The sequence below is a fragment of the Phascolarctos cinereus genome, unplaced genomic scaffold, assembly GCF_003287225.1.
Source record: "Phascolarctos cinereus isolate Bilbo 61053 unplaced genomic scaffold, phaCin_HiC Scaffold_726;HRSCAF=1367, whole genome shotgun sequence".
Lineage (NCBI taxonomy): Eukaryota > Metazoa > Chordata > Mammalia > Diprotodontia > Phascolarctidae > Phascolarctos > Phascolarctos cinereus.
Genome location: NW_027556098.1, coordinates 94,269,578 through 94,295,777, shown reverse-complemented (window position 1 = coordinate 94,295,777; position 26,200 = coordinate 94,269,578). Strand labels below are relative to the sequence as shown.

At 36.4% G+C, this 26,200-nt stretch overlaps 1 protein-coding gene across 12 annotated transcripts in view; it reads left to right on the top strand.

The window, feature by feature from the left end:
* The window catches only part of CBLB (Cbl proto-oncogene B), a 284,335-nt gene that overhangs the window by 94,398 nt on the left and 163,737 nt on the right, over nucleotides 1–26,200 (top strand). For all 12 annotated transcript variants that reach the window (XR_013482932.1, XM_078146682.1, XM_078146683.1 and 9 more), the window contains 2 exons: nucleotides 6,390–6,536; nucleotides 22,501–22,657. Coding sequence is in view for 11 of the 12 variants with exons in the window: in XM_078146682.1 (XP_078002808.1) it covers nucleotides 6,390–6,536; nucleotides 22,501–22,657 (304 nt within the window). In the remaining variant the exon portion in view is untranslated. The remainder of the gene's footprint in view (nucleotides 1–6,389; nucleotides 6,537–22,500; nucleotides 22,658–26,200) is intronic.

Here is a 26,200-nt window from a genome sequence, read left to right as displayed (position 1 = left end):
ATAGGTATATGGTCCATTTGTGTTTCCACTGTTCCCTCCTACTCATGGATGCTGTGCTGTTTTTATTCAGACTGAATTCATTGTAGCTTTTTTTGATTAAAAAAAAAAAGGTAGATCTCTGAGGTACTCAATTAGTGACCTCTCTCAAAGGTGACATAAAATAATTAGCAACTTTTCTTTGGTTTTGGTCATCCAGCCATTTCCAACTCTATTGCATTATGTATAAGATCTAACATTTATAGAGCACCTACTACTACTATGCTACATGCTTTACAAATATTATCTCATTTGACCCTTACAACAATCTAGAGAGGTAGGTACTGTTATTATTTTTATTTTGTAGTTGAGGAAACTGAGATAAAAAGAAGTTAAGTGCCCAGGGTCACATAGCTAGTAAATGTGTGAGGCCAGATTTGAATTCAGGTCTTCCTGACTTCAGGCTTGGCATTCTATCCACTCTACCATCTAACGACCTTATTCCATCCCTGGGCAAAGAACCCACTGTTCCTAAAAATATCTTATCTATTCCCCCTTTCAACTAAAAGTGATCCCTTACTCCTTTCACCAGATATATATTTAATATGATGCTTGAACTGTCTTATGCAATGAATCATATTCTAATTATCATAAATATTGTAATTATTTATCTCATTCTGTACAAAAATAATCTTCCAAAATTTGAGTGACCTGGTTCAAAAGACTAGCACTAAGTGACTAGAGGCTGGAAGATCACTCATCAGGGGTTATGAGAGGAGGTTCCTCTTTAGCTGCAGTTGGGACTAGATTAATTCTGAGGTTTCTTTTGATTTTGAGATTTATGATTCTATGGTATCTTTCTTTATATCACATTTCTTATCTGTTCCATTCACAGTGACCTGTAAGTTGCATGAGGACACAGATCATTATGTCTTACTGAACATTTTATTTTCTCTGTGCTTAGAATGGTGCTTTGTTTCTGAAGGGGGCCTGAACCAAATTAAAATGCAGTTGGGAAATATTTAACACAATTAATAAAAACATAATATAACAAAGATACTGTTAATTTGTGATTTTTAAGTCACAATACATGGCCCATAGGGATCCATTTCTTTGATACCATTGCTCTACACTCCCCAGGAACTTCAAAAATATTTTTGTATTTTAGTTTGAATGTCACATTTTAGGTACTTTGTGTGTATGTTCCATTCCCCTTTCTTAGCCCCTTATGGAGGCTTCTTCATCTTTGTATCACCAGTACTCAAATCTAGTCACATAAACATAGAACATGCTTAATATTTGACAACATATTTATTGAAAGAGATCTAACAAGTCTGTAATTGTCAGCGTAAGAATAAAATATTAGTAATGGGTTTCCCAATGGTTCTACCATGCCAATGTTGGCAATTGTGTGCTTTGACCATCTTATTCTTGAGAGTAATTCTTTTAACTTTGTGCAAAGACTCCCTTGAACAGAGTCTATTGATTTCTGCCCTGTTGTAAGCTCGTTATTTATTTCAACTCCAAGCATCCAAGATTTCTTTTATTTGGGTGTTTCTTCTCCTCCCTCCTTCTCCTCCCTCCTTCTCCTTCCTCCAGTTGGGGTTAAGTGCCTTGCCTCACACAGCTAGTAAGTGTCAAGTGTTTGGTCTGTGGCTGGATTTGAACTCGGGTCCTCCTGACTTCAGGGCCGGTGCTCTATCCACTGAGCCTCTTAGCTGCCCCATGGGTGTTGCTTGTTTTACTAAATACGGTAGCTGTATCAACCAGCCTAATGAGTTAAATGTCATTGTCTGTTGGCCAGCCTTCTGATGGTGACCCTCCTGAAATTCACTAGGTTTTTCCTTAAAAACATAGACAGATACGTTGCTTCACCTGTACTTGAAGCTCTTCCAGTTTGATATCGGACCTGATTGACTTGGTATTTTTCTGGCAGGGCCTTCCAGAAGCCAGTCTTCCTCCATGCCATTGCAGTAGCATTTAGTATAGCATGAATTGTAATGAACAATATTATATCAAGCCAGTTTTTACACCCATGTAAAAAAGTGATACAAGAAAAATCTGATTTTTCAATATAGCTTTTAAAACATTTTATGATGGATCTTTTTCTGAGTAAAAAGGGATTTTGAAATGTACAGAGCAAATAAATTCTTATTTTTGTAAAATGCCAAATTAAAAAAAAATCAGTAAGTCAATGAAAGCAGAGGGAAAATGAAGATGAGAATATTCATTTGTATCTGGTTCAGCTGTTGTCTTTGAGGTAATACGTAAGAAAAGAATGATAGTGAGCATTTATATAGCATTTTGAAGTTTGTAAGTGCTTTACATATTATCTCATAATCACAGCAACCTTGTGTGATAGGTGATATGATTACCCTCATTTTACATATGGGGAAGCCGAGGCTGAGAGATATTAAATCACTTTCCCAAGGTCCAACAAGTCTAGTTAGTATCTGAGACAGGGTTTGAACTTTGGTTTTCCTAGCTTCAGATCCAGCATTGTATCCACTGCGCCGTCTAGCTACCACAAATGACCTCTGCGGGTAGAACCTGACACTTTTAAAGTTAAGGCACTGTTATACCTGGTGCAGTGGATGGTTTGTGACTGCCATTGTACTTCAGTTTCTGCTGATCCTAAGAGTAAAAGTAAGGGGCGTTTGTATTCATTTAGAGAACGAAGAAAGGAAGAATAGCAAGTTTAGAAATTAAGGAAAAGTTAGTTATCCTGATGAAAAACATCTTTTTGCATTTGTGTATCAATTGGAAGAGTTAAGAAAAAAGTAGTGAGCCCTTTAGCCATCTTAGAAAAAAAAATGCATTTAATCAACAGCAGCTCTTTTCTGACAAAGAATTGAAAATTGAGGGGATGCTTATCAGTTGGGGAAATGACTGAAATTGTGGTATGTGATTATGGTGCAATGCTATTGTGCTGTATAAGAAATGATGAGCAAGATGATCTCAGAAAAACCTGGAAAGACTTTCATGAGCTGATGCAAAGTGAAATGTACTATGTGCAAAGTAATAGCAATATTGTAAGATGATCAGCTGTGAATGACTTAGGTATCCTCAGCGATACAGTGATCCAAATTTGAAGGATTATCATGAAAAATGCTATCCATCCCCAGAGAAAGAACTGATGATATCTGAATACAGATTAAGGCATACTTTTTAAAACTTTCTTTATTTTTCTTGAGGATTTTTTTTTTGGTCTGTTTTATTTTACATCATGACTTAGGGAAATGTTTTACATGACTACACATGTATAACCTATCTAAAATTGCTTGCCTTCTCAGTGGGGGAGGGTTGGAGAGGGAGGAAGGAAGAGAATTTAGAACTCAAAGATTTAAAAATGAATGTTTAAAGTTGTTTTTCATGTAACTGCAGAAAATAAAATACTAAATAAAAAAAGAATAAAGAAATGCATTTATTACAGATATTTAGAAATGGTTTGCTAAATTCATGACTTCACTTTTTCCCTCAAGCCCAAATCTTATAGGTTTATAGCATTTTTCTTTGAGTCACTTGTTTGACACCAAACTTGAGGAATTTTTAGAATGTAAAATTTTATCTCAGATGACACTTTTTTCTTTCATAAAGATTTGGATATAATTTTATGCCTACTAATGACCAGCTGAACTAAAATAATAGCACGTCTGTATGATTTAAGAGTATTTGAAATGACAAAAACTTTAAGATTGCATTGAGAATATGTGGGGTTGGAGGTAGAGATACGTGTGGTATACTTTTTAAGTATCACTTTCATGGATTTTAGATTATATAAATTATACAGGTATGGAACAGGATAAATGGCAGGTTTGGGTTTTTTTGTCACAGATTATAGAAAGATCATTTCTTCTTTTTCTTTTCCTTCTCCCCTTTTCTTTCTCCGTCTACCTCTCTCTTTATCTGTCTCTGTCTCACATACACAGACCTCCAGTATCAAATATAAAATCGTCTTTGGAGCGTTGGAAGCCCTTTAATAAAAACCTATCTCTTTACAATCCCCATTGACTGTTTGATCCAGTGACACTGGCCTCTGGACTGTTCCATAAACAAGCACTCTCTCTCAGTGCTGGGGCATTTTCTCTAGCTGTACCTCATGCTTGGAATCCTCTTCCTCGTCATCTCTTCCTCCTGACTTCCTGGCTTCTTTTGAGACCCAACTAAAAATTCCACCTTTTACAGGAAGCCTTTCCTCATATCCTTGGTTATCAACATTATTTTCAAATGTAAGCACATTACTTAATACAATTTTAGTTTAGTTAGATGTATCAAAGGTAGAAAAAAATGAGAAAAAAAAAGCTTTGTGGAAAGAACTTTACTTAGAAATAGAGTTGGAAGATTTGGACCCTAGATCTACTTTTGATTCTCTGTAGATAGTGTGTTATGGGAGAGAGAGAGCATTGCACTTGGAGTCAGAAAACATAGGTATGAACCCTGGCTCTGAAATTTATTAGCTGTTATCTTATCTACACTTCCCGAGTTCTCATTCACTTCCAAAAAACTAAGGTTTTTTGAGACTTAGTTTTCTCATCTACAAATAATATAGTGGGTAGTAAAAATTACTTTTAATGTTTCACAGAATTGTTATAAGGAAACTAAATGCTTTGTTGTTGTTTGAGTCATGTCTGCCTCTTTGTGATCCCATAGACAGTAACATGCCGGGCCCCTTCTATCTTCCACCATCTTTCGAAGTCTGTCCAAGTTCATGTTTGTTGTTTCCATGACACTCTCCATCTTATCCTCTGCCATCCCTTTTTCCTTTTACCTTCAGTTTTTCCCAACATCATGGTCTTATCCAGTGAGTCCTGTCTTCTTAGTGGCCAAAGTATTTAAGCTTCAGTATTTGACTTTACAGTGAATAACCTGAATTAATTTCTCTTTTTTGTTATTGACTGGTTTGATATTGACTGATCTGATCTTCTTGCTGTTTAAGGGACTCTCTAGCACTACAATTGGAAACTTTTATTCAGCAGCACTCAGCTTCCTCATAGTCCAGCTTTTACAGCCATACATTGCTACTGGAAAAACCATAGCTTTGACTATACAGACCTTTGTTGGCATACTATTTAGCTGCTATTATAATCCTATAATGTAAAATGTTTATTTAAATCCCTGTTCAGATTTAAAGTATGAATCATATAAGTCTTTCTGCATGTTACTGATTTTTCCCTCATTCTAATAACATGAATGAATTCTGTAATAATTATAGGAAAATTTTTCTAGAGAGTCATTGAAGAAGCACTTGAATTTAAGGCACCTTTTGGGAAAATGATTTTGAGTAAATATGATGATCATGATGTGGGATTAGCGTCATCTTATGTTAGTCACTTTTTTTTAAAAGCCTGCTGAACTTGAAATTGACTTAGAAACTTGATTAATATAGATGTTATAACATCAAGTATCTGGTAAGGGTGAAGATGATACCTCAGAATATATCTTGATTTTTAAAAAATATATATCCATTGTGCTGATGGAAATTTTAAATAAAAGTGGTTAAAATCATTTTGGCATATGATTGTGGAAAAAATAAAATTTTAAAAAGAGGTGGCCTTTTCATTTGATGCTCTTTTCGCCTCTTCCCAGATGGATTGAAATACTCCAAGTTCATAGTAGAGGTTTGGTTACACACACACACACACACACACACACACATATGTGTTTGTATATACGTGTAAGTGTATATATACACTCATATACAGTTGTATATTTAAAATATCTGAATGTGATGGATATGTCAGTTGCCACAGAAGTAGATAACCTAGTTCACTAAAAAATAAAAGATTGAGATCCACAAGTTATTGCTAAGATGTATGTGAACCATAAAAAATAGGCAGCCAATCAAATCATTTTATAAAACATTATGTTTATAAATTTCAGTGATTTGGGGGATTACCTGTTTTTAGAAGAGCAAAAGCAGTAAATGTCAATCTTTGTGTCCCCAAAGAACTTGCAATTTTGTATTTGGGATAAATTGTCTCTACCACCAGTTTTTTTAAGATATGCCTTGAAGATAATATTTTGGAATTACTAGATCTCAGCATTTTTCAGTTTCATTCGAAACATTAGATTGATGGAATACTGGTCTAAAAAGTCAAAGACCTTCTTCTGGTGAGTAGAGTGGAAGGAGAGATTAAGAAATGAAATAAAAATTAAAACTGCTTTTATATTGACCTTTGGCTAAAGGGTTTTGGTGGTGAAAATAGAGCCAACCTGTGTTTCCAAGGTTTTCTAATACTACATATGTACCAATTCCCTACAGAAGGCACCAAAGCATCTTCATCTGCATTAAGTGTTTATAATTTTTTTGCTTGTTTATTTTTTTTTGCCACATACCTTCAGATCAATATATGAATATTTGAATTCAGACATACGAATTATCCTTTATTTTATTTCTCCTTTCTTCCTTTCAGGCGGAATCTCACCAAGCTGTCCCTCATCTTTAGTCACATGTTGGCAGAAATCAAGGCCATCTTTCCTAATGGACAGTTCCAAGGGGATAACTTTCGCATCACAAAAGCAGATGCTGCTGAATTCTGGAGAAAGTTTTTTGGAGACAAGTAAGTGTTATCCATTCATATTATTCAAATATATCACTGAAGAAAGTTTTTTTTTTAAATCACTATAGAGTTTGGATTTAATATGGTATAAGTTAGCCTTCTTACTAGCTAGGTTAATTTTGTTTAAAAACATTTTGTTCCATTTTTCCTGAATCGCATTTTAAGATATCCTCAAATTTATTATTAGAAAGTAAATGTCTTAGTCACTATTTTTGTGTTTCATGGACATGATCACCATAGGTAATTTGACTGAATTCATTACATTTTAACTTTGCTTCTTCAGAAGGATTCTTATGTTGTATGTTATTTATACTTTAGTTTATACTATACAATTTTTGTTGTGTAAAAAGACTTAAAAAAGAAGAAAATTAACATAATTTGAAATCAAACATACTTTTCCAGACAGTAATAACCTGTCAGTATTATAGTAATAAGAAATTTTCTTTGACAGCTAAGTTCATTTTGTTTAATAATTAGATGTTAGAAAAAGCGAGAAGCAAATAGCCTTTTGAGTTTATCTCCCAAAAGTGTTAGGGAAGCTTTGATTCAAAAAGTAAATGTACCCTTACATTGCCCAGCAGTTAGGTATTTCTTGCCTAGATTATAATACTTTTTCTGTGCTCTCAGTATTTAGTATCCTTCTTGTCTTAATATCCAGTTATTATTCCAACTGTAAACTTGACTGTTAGATTTTAAGTAAGCACATCATAAAAATCCTGTTACATCTAGTTCAGTTAATTATTTTTCAAGTGATGATTCTGTAAAAGCAAACAATTGATTCAATTCAGTTCAACAAACAGGTGCTTATTCTATGTAGGATTCCTGGCTTTAAGACAAAATGATTCTTGTTTTGTCTTCCTAGGATAAAATTTATATGATGGACTTGATTTTATGGCAAAAGAAAAGCACCTTTACTAATAGGTTTTGATGAGCTGGGGGTTGGGAAGGTAGCATATTTCCTAAGAAGATTTTGCTTACTTTTTATTCTTAGAATCAATGAACATACCTTATTTTGGATACTTTAGAGACTGATGTAGTCTTAATATTTGACAGTGTGTACAAGGCCCTAAAAATTAACATGTCTAAAATAATCTGAGATCTATTTATCTATTCTGTAACTATTTTATTTTAGAAATATCTTTTTGTCTTTATTTTCCTTTTTTCCTTTTTTTTTTAGGCAGTTGGGGCTAAGTGACTTGCCCAGGGTCACACAGCTAATAAGTGTCAAGTGTTTGGTCTGAGGCCGAATTTGAACTCAGATCCTCCTGACTTGAAGGCCAGTGCTCTATCCACTATGCCATCTCCTGCCCCTTTTTTTTTGTCTTTAGAAAGAGGCTTGTAAACCTACTTAGAAAAATAAGCGGAATAGTTTTACATAATAATCCAGGAAGCTAGAAGAGACTAGGAGAGATGGTTTGTTTGTTAATGTGCTTGAGAATGATAAAAATGCCTGGACAGTTTTTTTCAGTCATTCAGTAGAAATGTATTAAGCACTGCTAAGTGGCAGGCAGTGCAAGGCCCTGGGGAATAGAGATACAAAAGTGAAAATGCTGGTGGAATCCATGTTTCTCTTTTTCTTTCTTTTTTTTTTTTTAAAGGCAGTTGGGGTTAAGTAACTTGCCTAGGGTCACACAGCTAGTAAGTGTCAAGTGTTTGGTCTGAGACCGATTTGAACTCAGGTCCTCCTTGACTTCAGGGCCCGTGCTCTATCTGCTGCACTACCCAGATGCCCCTAGAAATCCATGTTTCTTTAACCCTTTCTCCAAAAATACTTTTAGAATTCTGTGTTATGTCAGTATATTTAAGCCTAAACTACATAATCATCTAAGATTTTGTTTTGAATCTTTAATGAAATGGTGACCATTTAAACAATTGTTTAATTATATCCTTAATTTTTGGATTTAGGTTTTATAAGCATGTTTAATTGATCATTTCTGTGTAAAAGTGTAAAAATCTACCCAACGATTTTATAAAAGGGAATTATATTTGTTTGATAATAATCTTCAACTGTCAGTTTAAGGAATGGTCATGGGATAATGAGATATTGAAATGAAATGAATTCATTTCACAGTGAATGCTAGAGTGAGCTAAATAAATCTTTTCTGTGGGCCTTTCTAACCTGTTTTTATCATCATCATCATCATCATCATCATCATCACTAGCATTTATATAGCACCTACTAGCCAGGCACTGTGCTAATAAGCATTTTACACATATTATCTAATTTGATTCTCACAACAACCTTGTGAGGTATATGCTATTAGTATTCCTGTTTCAGAGTTGAGGAAACTGAGGTAAACAGCAATTAAGTAACTTGCCCAAAATCACATAGCTACTAAGTGTCTGAGATTGGATTTGAACTCAGCTCTTCTTTATCCAGGCCCAGCGTTCTTATACACTGCACCACATAAAAAGTTGGCAAAAAGATAAGAAAGAAAAACTGAATCGTATTTGCTATCCTGTCAGTACCCAAGAGAAAAATCTTTTCATGTCAGTTATGTCAAGGTTAAGATGGTCAAGAGAGGAAAAATCTTGCAGATGTTCCTCATCTGAAGATCTAATTGTAGTAGCAGGACACTGAGACAGTTATTTTCCTAGAAAATCTCTTTAAAGAGATGACCTCATTCAGAGAATATATCCAGAATGGTCACCCTTGAGAATATACCAATTCCTAAAGGAGTATGAAGGAAGCAGGCAGATCTTGTAATTTAGAGTCCCTTTCTTTTTAGTAGATCCTTGATAAATGTTTGAGCCTACTTTTGAAGTTCCATACTGAATGTGAAGTTCCAACATATCAGGTGCTGTAACAATATCGTGTGCTATTTCAGTGAATAGAACATGTAATTTTTTTTTGGCCCATCTAGCCAACTAATCGATGTGGTGCTTTTGAAATCAGCGAACCTGGGATCTGGATTTTGCTGGGTTTTTTTTTTTTGTTTGATTTTTTCTCTGTGTGTCCGTAGCAAGTCAGTTAGCCTTTCTTGGTCTCAGTTTCTCATTTGTAAACTGAGGGGGGAGTTGGGCAAGATCAGAGGAGACCTGTTACCTACTAGCTAAAAATAGTTTTACTGTACTTAAAAATGTAAAGGAAATATTCTTAGCTCGTAGGTAGTACACAAATAGGAACAAGTGGCAGGCTATTTGTCTGACCCCTTGGACTAGGTGACCTCTATCTAAGATCCCTTCTCATCCTAAGTCTGGACTCCTGTGTCATCCCACCTCTGTGCCTTTAAATAGTCGTCTTTTCCTCCTCTCCCTGCCTTTCCCCTCCCCAGAATATTCTTGTTCCTTTCTCCTCCTTTTGAAACCCCTGGATTCAAGGCTCAGTTCCCTTCCTACTCTTTAAAAAAACTTTTCTTTGTATTTCCTTAGTTTTCAAGTGTGAACCAGCCTCCTCCCCTCTTGAAATTGCTTCAGTATTCTATGTAGTTAAATGAGTTGTAAGTGTGTTGTATTTCCCCTCCCAATTGAATGTAAATTCCTTGTGGCAGAGTCTTTTGTATTTGTATCCCTTAGTGCCTAATATACCACCTGTAGCACAGTTAATCCTTACTAAACTCTTGGTAAGTGATTTCAAGGCCTGGAAAATATTGAAGCTTACTTATGATGCAACATTGCCATTAAACCGTTTTTAGATGCTGAAGGTGGTGGGGATGTGTTGTCTACATTCTATTTCAAAAAATTTCTATATTCTCAGGCCTTCTAGAAATTAAAAGGTGAATCCTCCTTACACGTTACTTTGCCTTCCGTAAGTTTTGCCTTTTGCATTATTCTTACGCCCATTCAAAATTTAGGATTTTCCTAATAAAGAGGAACCCAATGATCCAATCAATATGCAAACAAAATATACAGATCAAGCTATATACAAGATAAATATGAAGTAATTAACAGAAGGAAGGCACTGGAATAAAGAGGAGTTAGGAAAGGCTTTCTATACAAGATGAGATTTTAATTGGGACTTAAAAGAAACCAGGGAAGTCAGTAGGTGGAATTGGGGAAGGAGGCCATTCTAGGCACGAGGGACAGTCAGAAAAAAAAAAGCCTCCCTCAAATGCCCAGAGCTGAAAGGAATATCTTGTTCATGGAATAACTAGTATGTTGAATTAAGCCATCAGCTAAGACAGATTGTCACTGAAGAATTTTGCCTCTGTTTTAGTATACTTAACAAAAATTGTGATAATTTTTAGTTAAGATTATTCTGTAAGAGACACATGTCAGGACATGCTGCTCTGAGGTTATTAACCTTACATAAAAGGAGATCTCTTAAAATTTAAGAAAACTCTTACAATGAATGTTTGTATGACCTTCTTTGAAACAAAACCAACAATCTAAGTTTGTGTAAGTTTGCTAGGAGCAAAGTAAAAAAAATATTTTACAAGAGAAAATTACCTTTTACTTGTGATCGCTTATATAGAAAATATTCTCTTGAAATATAGCTGCTGGGGACTTCAGGGAGCCAAGATGGTGGAGGACGAAGTAAGTCACCCTCACCCTCCCTTACTGACCTCTGAAAGCCCAGAAAACATGGCCCAGAAAAACTTTAGAACAGCTGAGCCAGCAGAAAGATGGAGTGCAGCAGTCTTAAAACCCAGGAAGCTTGGGGATTAATGAGAAAGGCCCCTCTCACTCTGGGGGATAGGGAGCAGTACAGGATAGGAGGCATCCCAGCAAGGCAGCAACAAGCCCCACGTCAGCAAACCAGGGGGCGATCCTAAGCCCCAGGATGGTGGAGCAGGCAAGTGCCAACACCAGGACCCTGGAGTGCCTCAGCACAGACAGGGGAACCAGTAGACACCAATTTGGAAAACCACCAGCATTCTTCAGGAGCCAGATCTCCCAGTATTTCAGCACAACTCCAGGAGGCAGACATCTTCCAGCAGCCAAACATTCAAGTGCTTTAAAGAAGCCAGGGTGAGCAGGGGCCAGACTCCCCAACTCCCACCCTGAGAACTCCACTATTGCTGACCCCAGCTCAGCATAAGGTAAGCTGCCAGATCCCTGCAGCCTCCAACTGCCAGCACCTGAGGCCCCAGCACACAAAGCCAGTGACCAGGTCCTAGGCTCCCAGCACAAGAAGCTTGGGTCAGTGCCCCTGTGCTCCAGCAGGAGAGCTCAATTTTAAAAGCCAGGAAATAGGCAAACACCATAAGCAAAAAGAAGAAATGGACAGTGACCAGAGATTCCTATTATGGGGATAGGGAAGATCAAGGCATAAATTCAGAAGAGGACAACATTGTCAAAACCTCAGACCGGGAATATGAACTGGTCTCAAACCCAAAAAGCCTTCTTGGAAGAGCTCAAGAAGGATTTTAAAAGTCAAATAAGAGAGGTGGAAGAAAAATTGGGGGAAAAAAATGAGAAGTATGCAAGAGAGAGTCAATAGTTTTGAAAAGGAAGGACCAAAATTGACTGTGGAAAACAAGTCCTTAAAAAATGCAGTTGGCCAAATGGGGAAAAAAAAGTACACTGAAGAAAACAAATCCTTAAAAAATACAATTGGCCAAATGGGGGCAGAAAAGTACACTGAAAAAACAACTAAAAAGTAGAATTGGCCAAATGGAAAAGGAGGCACAGAAACTCACTGAAGAGAACTCCTTAAAAAGTAAAATGGGCCAAATGGAAAAGGAGGTACAAAATCCAATAGAAGAAAACAATTCTTTAAAAATGAGAATTGGGCAAGTGGAAGCTAATGACTCTATAAGATATCAAGAAACAGCTAAACAGAAACAAAAGAATGAAAAAAAAATAGAAGAAAATGTAAAATACTTCATTGGTAAAACAACTGACCTGAAAAATAGATCCAGAAGAGACAGTTTAAAAATGATTGGTCTACCTGAAAACCATGATGAAAAAGAGAGCCTGGACACATCTTTCAGGAAATCATCAAGGGAAACTGCCCTGAGGTCCTAGAACCAGAAGGTAAAATAATCATCAAAAGAATCCACCGATCACCTCCAGAAAGAGAACCCAAACTGAACATGCCAAGAAGTATTATAGCCAAATTAAAAATTATCAGGTCAAATTGAAAATACTGCAAGCAGCCAGAAAGAAACACTTTAAATATCATGGAACCATAGTCAGGATTATGCAGGACCTTGCAGCTTCTAAATTAAAAGATCAGAGGGCATGGAATATGATATTCCATAAGTCAAAGGAGCTTGAACTACAACAAAGGATCAACTAACCAGTGAAATAGAGCATAATCTTTCAGGGGAGGAGATGGATATTCAATGAATAGGGACTTCCACACCTTCCTGATAAATAGACTAGAGCTCAACAGAAAATTTGATCTTCAAATACAAGACTCAAGAGAGGTATAAAAAGGTAAACAGGAAAGAAACAAACAACAACATGTTATTAATAAGGGCAAACTGTTTACACCCCTACAGGGGAAGATGACATTTGTAACTCTTGTGAAATGTATAGTTATTATGACATTTAAGAGGAGTATACATAGACAGAGGGCATGGGTATAATGACTTTGATATGATGATAAAAAATCTTAAGTAGTGAAAAGTGGTTGTTCTGGGAGAAGAAGAAAGGAGGGGGGCAGACAAGGGTAAATTACATCGCATGCAAAGGCACAAAAACATATTACGGTAGAAGGAAAGAAGGGAGGAAGATGAGCATTGTTTGAACCTTACTCTCATCAGATTTGGCTCAAAGAAGGAATAACATAATCAGGTATAGAAATCTGACTTACCCTATAGGAAGTAGGAGGAGAAAGGGGAAAGAAGAGGCAAGGGGTGGATAAAAGGAGGGAAGAAGTAGTAAGGGTAAAAGGGAAGAAAAGGAAGGGGGCTGATAGAAAGGAGGGTAGACTGAAGGAGGCCCATGGTCAAAAGCAAAACTAGTGAGAAGGGAAAGAGAAAAGCATAAACAAGCGGGGAAATAGGATGGAGAGTAATCATAACTGTGAATGGGATGAACTCTCTCATAAAAACGGAAGCAGATAGCAGAGTGGATTAAGAACCATAATCCTATAGTATGTTGTGTACAAGAAACACATTTGAAGCAGAGGGATACAGACAGAGTAAAGGACAACTCCAAAAGACTCATGATGGAAAATACTATCCATATGCAGAGAAAGAACTTATGAGTCTGAATGCAGATGGAAGCATACTATTTGCTCTTTGTTTTGTTTCTTCTTTCTTGTGATTTCCTCCCATTAGTTCTAATTCTTCTTTACATCATAACTAATGTGAAAATGTTTAATATGAACTGTCAGATTTCATGCCATCTTGGGAATGGGGGAGGAGAAGAAGGGGAGAAAATATTAAACTTAAAATCTTATGGAAGTGAATGTTGAAAACTAAAAATAAATTAATTATTTTTAAAAAAGAAGTATATCTGCTAATTCATTGTTTAGAACTGCTGAAGTAAAGGGACCACTGGGACTGAAATGCTTTTTGAAATCTTATGTCTTAGGTATCTGATAGATAATTGGATATACTACCTAACTGAATGGGAGATTGTTGAAAAACTGATTAAAACAAAAAGCTCATTTTACTTCTGTGTCCTGTTGTCAGCTCTGTTTGAGGAAGCCACTTTATTCTCTGAAACACTTTCCTGTCTGGGGTAAGAGCCAGTTTTAAGCACCCTCTATGTCCTGTATACGTAATTCTTTAGGAAAAACCCAGTACCAAGCATGAAAATTATTAACCATTTTCCTTATTGACACTTGGGTAAATCAAGCCATTCTTTAAAAGGAATGAACTCTTTGATATTAATTACCAACATCTCATGAAGCTCGGACAGGCAGTGTGACTTATTCAGGGTTGTCTGGTGGAGCTGAAAAGGCACCACATGGAAACCTTGATTGTGCCTCAGCCCTTCTGCTGGCCTTGGGCAAACTCATTTCACCTCTGTGCTTCTCAGTTTTGAGTTTAGTAAATGCCAGAGTTAGACCAAATGATCTGCAAGATTCTTTCTAGCTCCAAGAACTTTACATTTTAAGCATCACGCTGACCTCTTTGTATAATTAGAGATCATATGTGGTTCTCCCATTTCAACACACTTATACTGTAGGCTTAAGGCAGTATTGCTTCCCTAAATGGAACCATCCAGAAGTTAGTGCTGAATCAGTCACATGAGATAATGTGTTCCAAAAGGCTCTGACATTTTCTTAAAGGGAATCATAATTGAAACCTATCGTCAGACAGTAGAACTAAAAGACCCTTAAGAAAAAGCTTTTTTTTCCCTTTCTAACAATTCAGCAAATATTTACTAATAGACTACTATTAAGAGAGATGTGGTACACTTTGCTTCTATTTCTCGGGCCATTTCCTCATAGTCTCCTCAGCCCTTTGTAGTTGTTTCTAGATTGAGGCTTAAGCCTCTCTTGAGCTCAGGAGTTCCAAGCTAGGCTACTAAAGCCTAATTGGAATCCACGCTGAGTTTGGCACTGATATGGTGAGTCCCTGGGAGTTGGGGGGCAGGGGCAGGGGAGACCAAGATGCCTGAGATGAAGTAAATAATCCCAGCTTGGAAATGGTACAAGTTGAAGCTTTCCTGGAGATCAGCAGGACGTGTGAATAACAACTGCATTTCTAAACTGGACAATATAGGAAGACAGTTTCAAAACAAAACAAAATGAGCCTACTATTGAGGTACAAAGGGAAAAAACAAGATAAAATTGCCCTTCTCAGTAAATTTTTCACATTGTAGGAGAACTCATTATTTAAATATTCAAAACTAAGGTTTTTTCTTAGCCAGAGTTATGACGGGGTGGGGTGGGGAGAGAATGGAGGAGGAAGTCTGAAAGTAAACAGGAAAAAGAAATGGTATTGTTAAGTGTGAATAGTGCCAATATGTGGTCTGTAAAAACAGTAATTTATAATCTAATGTACTTGAACCCAAGACTCAAGGACTCATTGTCTAAAATTTAGAGTACTTGTATTGAATGAGAAAGCCACATTTAATGTGATTATACATTTTGAGTATGACCCAGTTAGGGCAGTCCCTGAATACTTTGGCTAATTATCATAAATATTTAGGTGCCAAGTTTGACATTAAAAAGTTATCTGAATAAGCATGGAGATTTTGAGGACTGAGAAGATTTATGTGCCTATTGTTGGACAAATCGTTATTTCAGTGACCATTTTTATATTAATTACCACTGATGATATTGGGCTTTATCTGTAGGGTTCAGATTCCCTAATTACCTCATATATTTCTAAAGTTCGTCAGTACGGGTACAGTAAGTAGGTGAAAATAAGGTCATGATTATGGAAAACTATTGAACTATTTCTAGCTCAGTTCAATGTTTTATCTCTTAATTTCCTGTGGAAGTGGTACTTTCCCACATTGGTTTCCTGTGTATTCCTTTCGTTTTTAATGATAATAAAGGAACTATCACTTTCTTTAATTTCTTGGTAGGTGAGATTTATTTCCCTAGAAAATAAACCAGGCTAGATTTACCACTGGGCAAATCTTAGTAGATTTACTTTCTAACACATTGTCTAAGTTGACTTGAAGAGTGGAAATAAGAATTAAAATAGATAGTGAGACTATATAGTGTGAAGGTAGAAAATCTGCCTGACAATCTCAAATCTCTTTATCTGTGTGACCTTGGGCATATTATTTATCTTTTCTGGGCTTCAGTTTATTTCATATATAAGGATTGGTTGGGCAAAAAGACTTCTAAGGCCCCTTCCAACTTTTCTGAGCTGAAAGAATGGATTTCCTGTATTTCTAGAGCTCTCCATCTGATTTGTAAATTTTGTCAGTGGAGATGTGAGAAGCAAAATGTGTAACTGATAACAATATTAATCATTTACCCCATGAAGATGAAAACATCAGCCAAGTAATAATACAAAAGCATGGGAGGGCTCTTCGTTCATGAATGTGTGTGTTGTGATAAAGATGTACCTGAAAGGTAGAGTCTGGCTTCTTTCTTATCAGAACAGTAACATTTCATATCCAAAGAAGACTAGGTGGGATTAGTTCTGAATACGCTGTGTAACCAGGATTATTACTGGTGATAGCTTGTGGGCAAGGTGCATGAAGTAGAAGAGAACTATCTTTTTACAAAGGGTCTTTGATCATAGAATTTTAAAGCTGATTCTTCTGTGTGTTTTTTTTTTGCTCTGTAGGTTTTATTTAGCAGCGTAGAATGTTAGACTGAGAATGAATTAGAACATAGGTCTTCTAACTCCCAACTCAGTCTTACTTTTCTCTGCTTCAGCCTGCTGCTACTCTTTGTGTATTGCTAACATGACATCTCAGTCCCTTTAATTTAAGTTTAGTCTCTCTGTTGATTATTTCTTATTTATCCTGTATGTAGCTTGTTTAATATAGTTCTTTGCTTGTTGTCCGTCCCTCCCCCCCCCAATTAGATTATGAGCTCCTCAAGGCAGGGACTGTCTTTTGCTTTTCTTATATCTCCAGTACTTAGCATAGTGCCTGGCACATTAGTGGTCACTTAATAAATGTTTATTGACTGATTGACTACTGCTATAAACTTCTTTCATTGAAACCCAGTTTATTTCTTCCCTGCTTGAAAAGCAGCGATAGCTTTATAAGAATTTTCCATGTCTTTGTCTTTTAAAAAAAGTTTTCAAAATATTATCCAAAAGATGAGAGTTGAGAAAATTGAGGAAATGTCTACAGATAATAAGAATTAAATATGTTTCAGAGTAATATTTCTGTAATATGCAAAAAAAATGATCTGGTCACATAGTAAGTAAAATTTTCTAAAGATTAATTGTATATGTCAGAAAATGCTTCTTCCACAGAGTTCTGTTTCCTTTTTTTTCCCCACTATTTCCCTTGTCCTGACTTCCACTGCTAAGATTTTTATCAAGTGTGTACCTGAATCATGGGATGATAGATTAGAAATGGGAACTAACTTTGGAAGTCATCAGGTTCAAGACTCCCCTGGTGTCATGTAAAGAGAATGAGAGTAATATATTCAGCATGTTGGGTGAGGGCAAATTTATGGGAGGACAGGGTAAAGAGACACACAGAATGGACCAGTGTGGAGGCATTTGTGATCATTGTTAGACGGAATGTGCACATTAATACCACAGATCTACTGGAACATTAGATCAGAATATGGAAGATAGACATGAATTATTGATGGTTATAAAATTCACAACAACTTCTGAGATTGCAGGGTGTTAACATTTTTGCTTTTGTGTTTTTTTGTGAGTAGCAGTCTTTAATCTTAGTCCCCTGCCTGGGCAAAAAAGATGTAACAGTACAGTTTACTACACTATAATCTCAACTCTTCCATCATATCCAAGAAAACTTCATCCTGGCAATATGCTCCAGCTTTGTAATTCACACCTTGAAAATACCCTTAGCCACTTTGACCTCTACTTCTTATTGGATATTTCCTCCAGAATTTCCATTTAAGAAGGGAGCCCAGGGCAGCAACTTCATTTCTCATCTAGCTGCTAATTCTCCATCATACCTGGCATGTATTAAGAGCTTAACAAATTCTTGTTGTTTGACTGATTTTGACACCTGGAAAAAAAATCAAACAGGTGACGGTAAACTCCAGAACTCAAAGATAAGTATAATCATGCAATTACAAGGTGCTGCATTTGTTTCCAGATACGCTGGGAACTTTATGACTTGTAGACGTATGTAAAGTAGTTTCAGATAGCTGTGAGTGCTTTATAGTAATAAATATTGGTGAAGTTCTTTCCCACTTCCTTATTTATGTGTTTTATTGCTTTTCTTCAGGTACTGTTCATATTGTCCTGATCCACAAATAGGACTCTAGAGAGTAGCAAAACTCGCCTCTTCCATCAAATTTTCCATGTCTATTCCAGTTTGAATGGATTATTTTTACTACATTGAACTTCTTTAGTATGTATATATTATTCTTTAGTGTATACATGTGTGTATGTATATATACACCCACAAAAAGAACACAAGTAGCACTCATTTTGCTGTTGAGAATGTTTGTTTAAACACGCTGAACCTCCAAAATCCTTGTCTTCCATGACCAACATCTCTGCTGCTTCATTCGCTCACAAGGTGGTGGGATGAGGCCATACCTTAGATTTTACCATCACCAAAATTAGTTTGAACTCTGAAATTATTTTTTTATCAAAATTTCTTGTCCTTCCATGTTTTCCTTTGTCTCATTCCTAAAATGAGGCCAATCTCATTCTGATTCTGCCTGAATCTCTCCCTGTTCTCCCATTTTTCTTTTCTTTCCAACCTGCAGCTGTTTATTCAGACTCTCTTGTCATTTTCTATACCAGACCTAAATCTTCATATACAGGAATTCTAGAATCCATGCCCCAAGTACCTGGGAAAGTTAATCCATTTCTCTTTAGGGGAAGCCATCTAAAGCTGAGCTATTTTAATTTTGATAGGGCATTGAGTACAAACTAGCCCACTGAGCCTATTCTGTGTATGTGGTCTCAAAACAAGATGCACCTTTACATCCCATCCAGTTGTCCATCTTGACATCAGTCTGTCTCCGTGTTCCAAGGTAGTAGGCCAGAGTAATTAAGGAAGAGAATATAGAAAGGTCAGCGATGTGAAATGCCTGGAAAAGTTGATGAGTTGACAGTGTAGAAGGCTTTGAATGCCATATTGAAGAGTTTACATTTTGTCCATGAAGGAATAAGGAACCATCAAATGATTTTGAGACAGTGAGATGGTCAGACCTGTGTTTTAGGAACATCAGTTTTGTAACTGTGTGTAGGATAGAGTAGAGAGGGAAAAGAGAAGAGTCAGTGAAAACAATTAGGAAAACTTTTAATAATCTAGGTGAGAAGTTATGGAAGGCCTAAAGTAGGGTAGAGATTATGAGTGAGAGAAAGGACAGATACAAAGATGTTGTGGAGATAGGAGAGAGAAGAGACTGTAGATATGGAGTTTGACAGATTGAAAACCCAGGTGACAGTAAGGCTACTGGTACCTCAGTGCCCTCAGCACAAATAGGAAAGTTTAAGGGAGGCTTTTGACATGGTTGGTGGGTACTTCTTACTTCTGTTTTCTCCCCCTTTGACATTTATGGCACTTCTTCTCCTGGCTTTCTTCTTATTTTTTTTCTTCTTTATTTTTTGACCCCTCCTCAGTATCCTTTGTTGAGTCATCACCCATCTTCTGTCCCCTAAGTTTGGCTGTTAACTCAAGGTTCTGTCCTGGGTCCTTTCCTCTCTCTGCATTTTCTCCCTTAGTAATCTCATCTACTTCAGGTTCACTTGTTATCTCTGTACAGATGACTTCTCAATCTATATGTACTAATCTCTCATAAACATGCATAACTAAGTACTAGAAATCTCCTACTGAATTTCCTGGATTTCCTTCTCAAACTTATTTTGCTTAAAATAGAAGCTCATTTCCTCCCCCACCCTTCTCCCCTTACCAAGTTCCTCCCCTTCTCTTAACTATTGGGGTGATTGATATCCTGTTAGTCACACAGCTTCGTAACCTCTGAGTCACCCTCACCCCCATATCCAATCAGTTCCAATGTCTTACTGATTCTCTGACTGTATAACTTCTCATCTATAGCTCCTTCTTCACTAATTTGGAAACCTTTATTTCCCGTCTTTTAATACTCTCCAAAATATGCTGTGATGAATATTTTGGTACATGTGAGAAGGGTTGTGTGTGTGTGTGTGTGTAAGTGTAAGGGGGGGGGTGTTTGTTGTTGTCTTTTACCTTCTTGAAGCATGTGCCTAGTAGCCTGCCCTTTTTGGTACCCTTCTAATGTTCTTGTGGTGTTCTCTATTGCCCCCAACTCACCTAACCACATTTGCCACCCAAGTCCACTAGTCCTTCTCTATTCTACCCTATCCTTCTAGGCATATGATTTTACTTGGTTTAAACTAAATTAATATTAAATTAATTGACAATTAGTATTTGTACTTTGATAGGGTATTATTCAAAAGGAAGACTAATTGTGGGAGGTCAGTGGAGGTGTCTGGAGGGAGGCTTCCTGGTGCCTCTGCGGTAGTACCTAACAGGCAAAATACTTTTTTTTTTTTAAACTTCTACCCATAACACTTTTAACTGAAGTTGTGAACCCTCTTCTACTTTTTAACATCCTCAGTATAAGTATTTGAATTTTATAAGGTATTAACCAGAAGAAGCCAGGTCCCTATATAAAAACACTGAGTACTTAGTGGAATGATTATATCTTTGCATAAGTCATTTGGCAGCAAATTTGAAGGTAGACTATATGGCAACATTAACTGCAGTTTTATTTAGCATGAAAGTGTCCTTAACATTTCTCATTTTCCCTCAAGAGATAAGAATATAACTTTTACAAAATCAGTGTTTTATTTTCTCAATTATTAACCTATTACTTTGTGTCTTTATTGGTTTTCAGTAGAGTAGGAGCATGGGAAAGAATAATTCTTGATAGAGAAAAGAGAAATTTAAACTTCCCAAAACTATCATGTATGCATATGTATGTACATACACACATAGTTAGCAATGTAATATAGTTGCAAATATGTACTTTAGTATAAATTATTCAGTTTGGTACTTTAGTATAAATTATTCAATCTCTAATATTACTTTTCCCACTTTTGTTTGTTCTTTTAAAACATTGCAACATTTTGTCCTTAACCTTAATCAGAGTCTGACGTGTGTTCTTTGTAAATGGCATCTTGATGTGGTATCTCTCTTCAGTTCTTTGTGGTTTCCTGTTTTTTTCATACATAGAGGACAGTCTTTGAGACATTAAGCATCATCCTTTTTTCTTATAATTGTCTTTAGTTTAAAATTCAGGATCAAACTATAGTAGATTCCTGTGTTCTAAAGAATGCAAAATAGTGTCTTTAGTATAAGTCTCATCTCTTGAGAAGCCTTGAACCATTTCAGCTCACGGGGATTTTTTTTCCCCTTCCCTAAACTCCGGTACTACTTATTCAGTGTCCCAATATTTGGCACTTGATTATGTGCCAACATATCATTTTTAGCCTTTCATATATGCATATGAAAGGCTAAAAATTACACACACACACACACACACACACACACACACACACCCTCCCCCTCCCCTTATTTCCCTATCTAGAATATGAGCTCCTCAAGGGCAGGCATGGTGGTTTGCACTGACATACCTGCATAGAGATGATAATGGAACCTATGGTAGTAGATAGAAGTAACAAGGGAGAAAATTATGTATAGAGAGAAACGACCAAAGAAAGACTACCCATAGTTAGAGGACAAAAGATAATAATGATTCAGCAAAGAAGACTGAAGAGTTGTCACATAGGTGAGAAGAAAGCCAGGAAAAGAAATGCCAAGGGAGACAAAGTATGCAGGAGAGATAAGCAGAAAATGTCTAGGAGAACCACTTAGCCAATCATTTCAAAAGCTTCCACTGTGCCTAAAATATTGCTTTCTACATTGCAGACATTCAGTAGATACTTACTGAATGAAATATTGAAGATACTATCAATTTGGAGATTATCTTTTTTTTTCCAGTGAAAAAGTTTCCTTGTAGTAGTCTATTTGGTTGTTTCTTTGGTATGTGTTTTGAACTGTTTGGATTAATTTTGTTTGACTATGATAATTTGTTACAAGAGGGTTTCCCCCACCTCTTTCTTTCTTCCAGGTTCACTTTCTAGCAAAAATGAGTATATGTAACTCTCGTTTAAACAAGTATTACCTCCTGTCTCTAATAAAAGAGCAACAAGCTTGGGCTAGAAACCTACCTACAGTCAGTGGTTAATGCTACGTACAAATACACTTTGGAAGAGATCATACTAGTCCTCCTCCCTCTCATATTTGTAAAATTAGCTTGATTCCCAAGTTCTGTTTGAAAAGCGAACTTGATTTTGGTTTCTCACATTTTCATAATGAAAGGAAAAGGAAATGACTTTTAGTGCAAAGCACAAGGAGTTACATCTCTTCTGAACTACGGGAAAATTTTCTGAACTATTTGTCTTTTAGTATATATATGTAATCATATGAATTTAAGGATTAGACTTTGGTATGTCTTAAGTGACCCTTGATTGAATTATTCATATTTATCCTCCTATAGGACTATCGTGCCATGGAAAGTATTCAGGCAGTGTCTCCATGAGGTTCATCAAATTAGCTCTGGCTTGGAAGCAATGGCTCTAAAATCGACGATTGATTTGACTTGCAATGATTACATTTCAATTTTTGAATTTGATATTTTCACCAGATTGTTTCAGGTAAGGTTTTATATATTATTCTTCCCCCCATCCACAACCCCCTTCATATATGCCAGCACACACACACACACACACACACGCGCGCGCGCGCGCACACACGCCCATACACACAGGGAAGAGGATAGAATAAACATTTATATAGTGACCTATATGTTTTAGGCATTATGCTAAGTGCTTTATAAATATTATCTCATTGGATCTTTACAACAACCCTGCAAGATAGGTACTGTTATTATCTGTGTTTTACAGTTGAGGAAACTGAGGCAAACAGGTTAAATGATTTGCCCAGGGTCACATAGCTAGAAGGTGTCTGAGGCCAGATTTGGAATCAGAACGTCCTGGTTCTAGGCCCAGCACTCTATCCACTGTTCCACCTAACTGCCTCTACAGGAACACAAAAATCTTTTTTTCTGTAAGAGAGAAAAAAAATAGCATTCTTTTCCTTTTAAATTTTGAGTTCCAGATTTTCTACCTCATTACCACTCCTTATCCACCCACTGAGAAGGCAGTGTATCAGTTATACATGTAAAATCATATAAAACATTTCCATAGGAGCCATATCACAAAAAAAGCAAAAAAAAAAGCAAGAAAATTATACTTCAGTTTGCAATCAAGAGTTCCTTATTTTTCTCTCTTGAGTTGGATGACATTTTTTCATCATAAGTCCTTTTACACTTGTATTAGATCAATATATTGATCAAAGTAGCCAAGTCTTTCACAGTTGATCATCATTGAAACATTCTTGTTACTATGCATAATGATCTCCCACTCCTTCTCATTTCACTTTGCATCCACGTATATAGGTATTGCCATGTTTTTCTGAACCTGCTTCCCTTATAATTTCTTACCCTGTGCCGATACTCGTTCAGCCATTCCCCAATTGATGAGTATTCTTTCAATTTTCAATTTTTTGCTACCACAAAAAGAGCTGCTATAAATATTTTTCTACATGTATATCCCTTTCCTTTTTCTTTGGTCTGTTTGCAGTATAGACTCCAATAGTGGTATTGCTAGATTATACAGTATGTACAATTTTATAGCCCTTTGGGCATAGTTACAGATTGTTCTCCAGAATAGTTGGACCAATTCACCACTCCACCAACAATTCATGAATGTGCCTGTTTTCCCTCATCCCCTCTCATGTTTGTCATTTCTGGTAGGTGTGAGGCAGTATCTCAGAGTTGTTTTAATTTGCCTTTCTCTAATCAATAATGATTTAGAGCATTTTTTTCATGTAACTGCAGATAGCTTTGATTTCTTCTTCTGAAAGCTACCTGTTCGTATCCTTTGACCATTTATGAATTAAAGAATTTATTATTTTTTAAAAATATTACTTTATTGTCTATGGTACCTTTTAGTAAAATGTAGTTTTCCTGTTCATCTCATTCAGTTAAACTTGATTTTGTTTTTGCCTCGTCTGAGATCATGACTGCTACTTCTGCCTTCTTCGCTTCAGCTGTACTCTGCTCCACTCCTTCATTTCAGCTCTGTGTGTGTTTGTCCCAGGTGTGTCTCTTGTATACAACATACTGTTGGATTCTGGTTTCCAATCCATTCTGCTACCTGCTTCTGTTCTGTGGGTTAACTCATCCCATTCACATTCACAGTTGTCATCACTAAATGTGATTTCCATCCATCCTATCTTCCTGTTACCTTCCCTCCCTCCCTCCCTTCCTTACTCTATTCCTCCCTTCTTCCTTTCCTTCTTTCCCCCTTTCCCTCTTTTCCTCCCTTCTTCCTTCCCTACCTCTCTCCCCCCTACCTGTTATCTCTTACTCCCTTCCCCTCCTATCTCCCTATTGGGTAAGATAGATTTCTAAACATAACTGAACCATTTTTCCTCTTTGAAGCAATTCTGATGAGAGTGAAGTTCAAGAACTGCCCACCATCCCCCCATTTTCCCCTCTTCTATAAAAGCTCTTCTTTGTGTGCCTCCTTTTATGCAAGATAATTTGCCCCATTCTACCTCTCCCTTCTCCCCTTTTCCAGTGCATCCCTCTTTCTCACTCCTATGTTCTTTATTTGGAGATCATTCTAACATATTTGACACACCCAAGCTATCTGTGCAGACCCCTTCTAACTGCCCTAATAATGATAAAAGTTCTTAGGATTTACTTGTGTCATCTTCTTATATAGAAATGTAAACAGTTTCATTCCATTGAGTCCTTTATGATTACTCTTTCATTGTTACCTTTTTTATGCTTCTCTTGAGTCTTGTTTTGAATGTCAAGTTTTCTATTTATCTCTTATCTTTTAATCAGAAATGCTTGAAAGTCCTCTATTTCATTGAATGTCCATTTTCGCCCTGAAGGATCTTATTCGGTTTTACTGGGTAGATGATTCTTGGTTGAAATCCTAGTTCTTTGCCCTCCACAATATTCCAAGCCCTCTGTTTCTTTAATGTGTAAGCTGCTCAATCTTGTGTGATCCTGACAGTAGCTCCACTGTATTTGAATTGTTTCTTTCTGTCTGCTGGCAGTATTTTTCTTTGACTTGGAAGCTCTGGAATTTGACTATACTAATCCTGGAGGTTTTCATTTTAGGAATCTCAGGTGGTGATTGGTGGGGTCTTTCAATTTGTTTTTTATCCTCTGATTCTAGGATATCTGGGCAGTTTTAAGTTATAATTTCTTGAAATATGTCTATGCTCTTTTTTATGGTCACAGCTTTTAGGTAGTCCAGTAATTTTTAAATTATCTGTCCTTATCAGGTCAGTTGTTTTTCCATTGAGATATTTCTCTTTTTCTTTTTCTTTTCTTTTTTTTGACTTTGCTTTATTGTTTCTTGATGTCTCGTGGAGTCACTAGCTTCCACTTGCCCAATTCTAATTTTTAAGGTATTTTTTTCAGTGAAGTTTTATATCTCTGTTTTCATTTGGCCAGTTCTGCTTTCTAAGGAGTTCTTTTCTTCAATGAGTTTTTGTACTTCCTTTTCCTTTTACTCTCTTTTTTTTTAAAGGAGTTCTTTTCTTCAGTGAATTTCTGTCCCTATTTAACCATTAGGTCAATTCTTTTTCTTAAAGCGATATTTTCTTTGGTGTTTGTTGTTGCTGTTGTTGTTATTATTGTTGGTGTACCTCTTTACCAAGCTGCTAATTCTCTTTACATAATTTTCTTTTCCCAACTTTTCCTTTACCATTCTTATCTCTTTAAGTCCTCTTGAAATTCTTGCTGGCCTTGTGTCTAACTAGCATTTTTATTTGAGGCTTTGCTTGTATCTGTTTTCATATTGTTGTCTTCTTCTAAGTTATGTCTTGGTCTTCCCTGCCACTGTAGTAGCCTTTTATCATCAAGTTCTTTTTTTTTTTTTGATATTTGCTCATTTTTTTAGCTTATTTCTTAACTTTGAACTTTATGTTAAAGTTGGGCTCTGCTCACTTATGGGTGGGGAGGCACTGTGCCAAGATTTAGGTTTTTTTCATGCTTCTGTTTTTATAGCAATTTCTGAGGGGTTGAAAATTTTTTTGACTTCCAAGGTGGTATTTTCCTGGTAGAGGTATGGTCAGTGCTCTCCTGGTCTCTGCTATAGAGCCCTATACTTAGT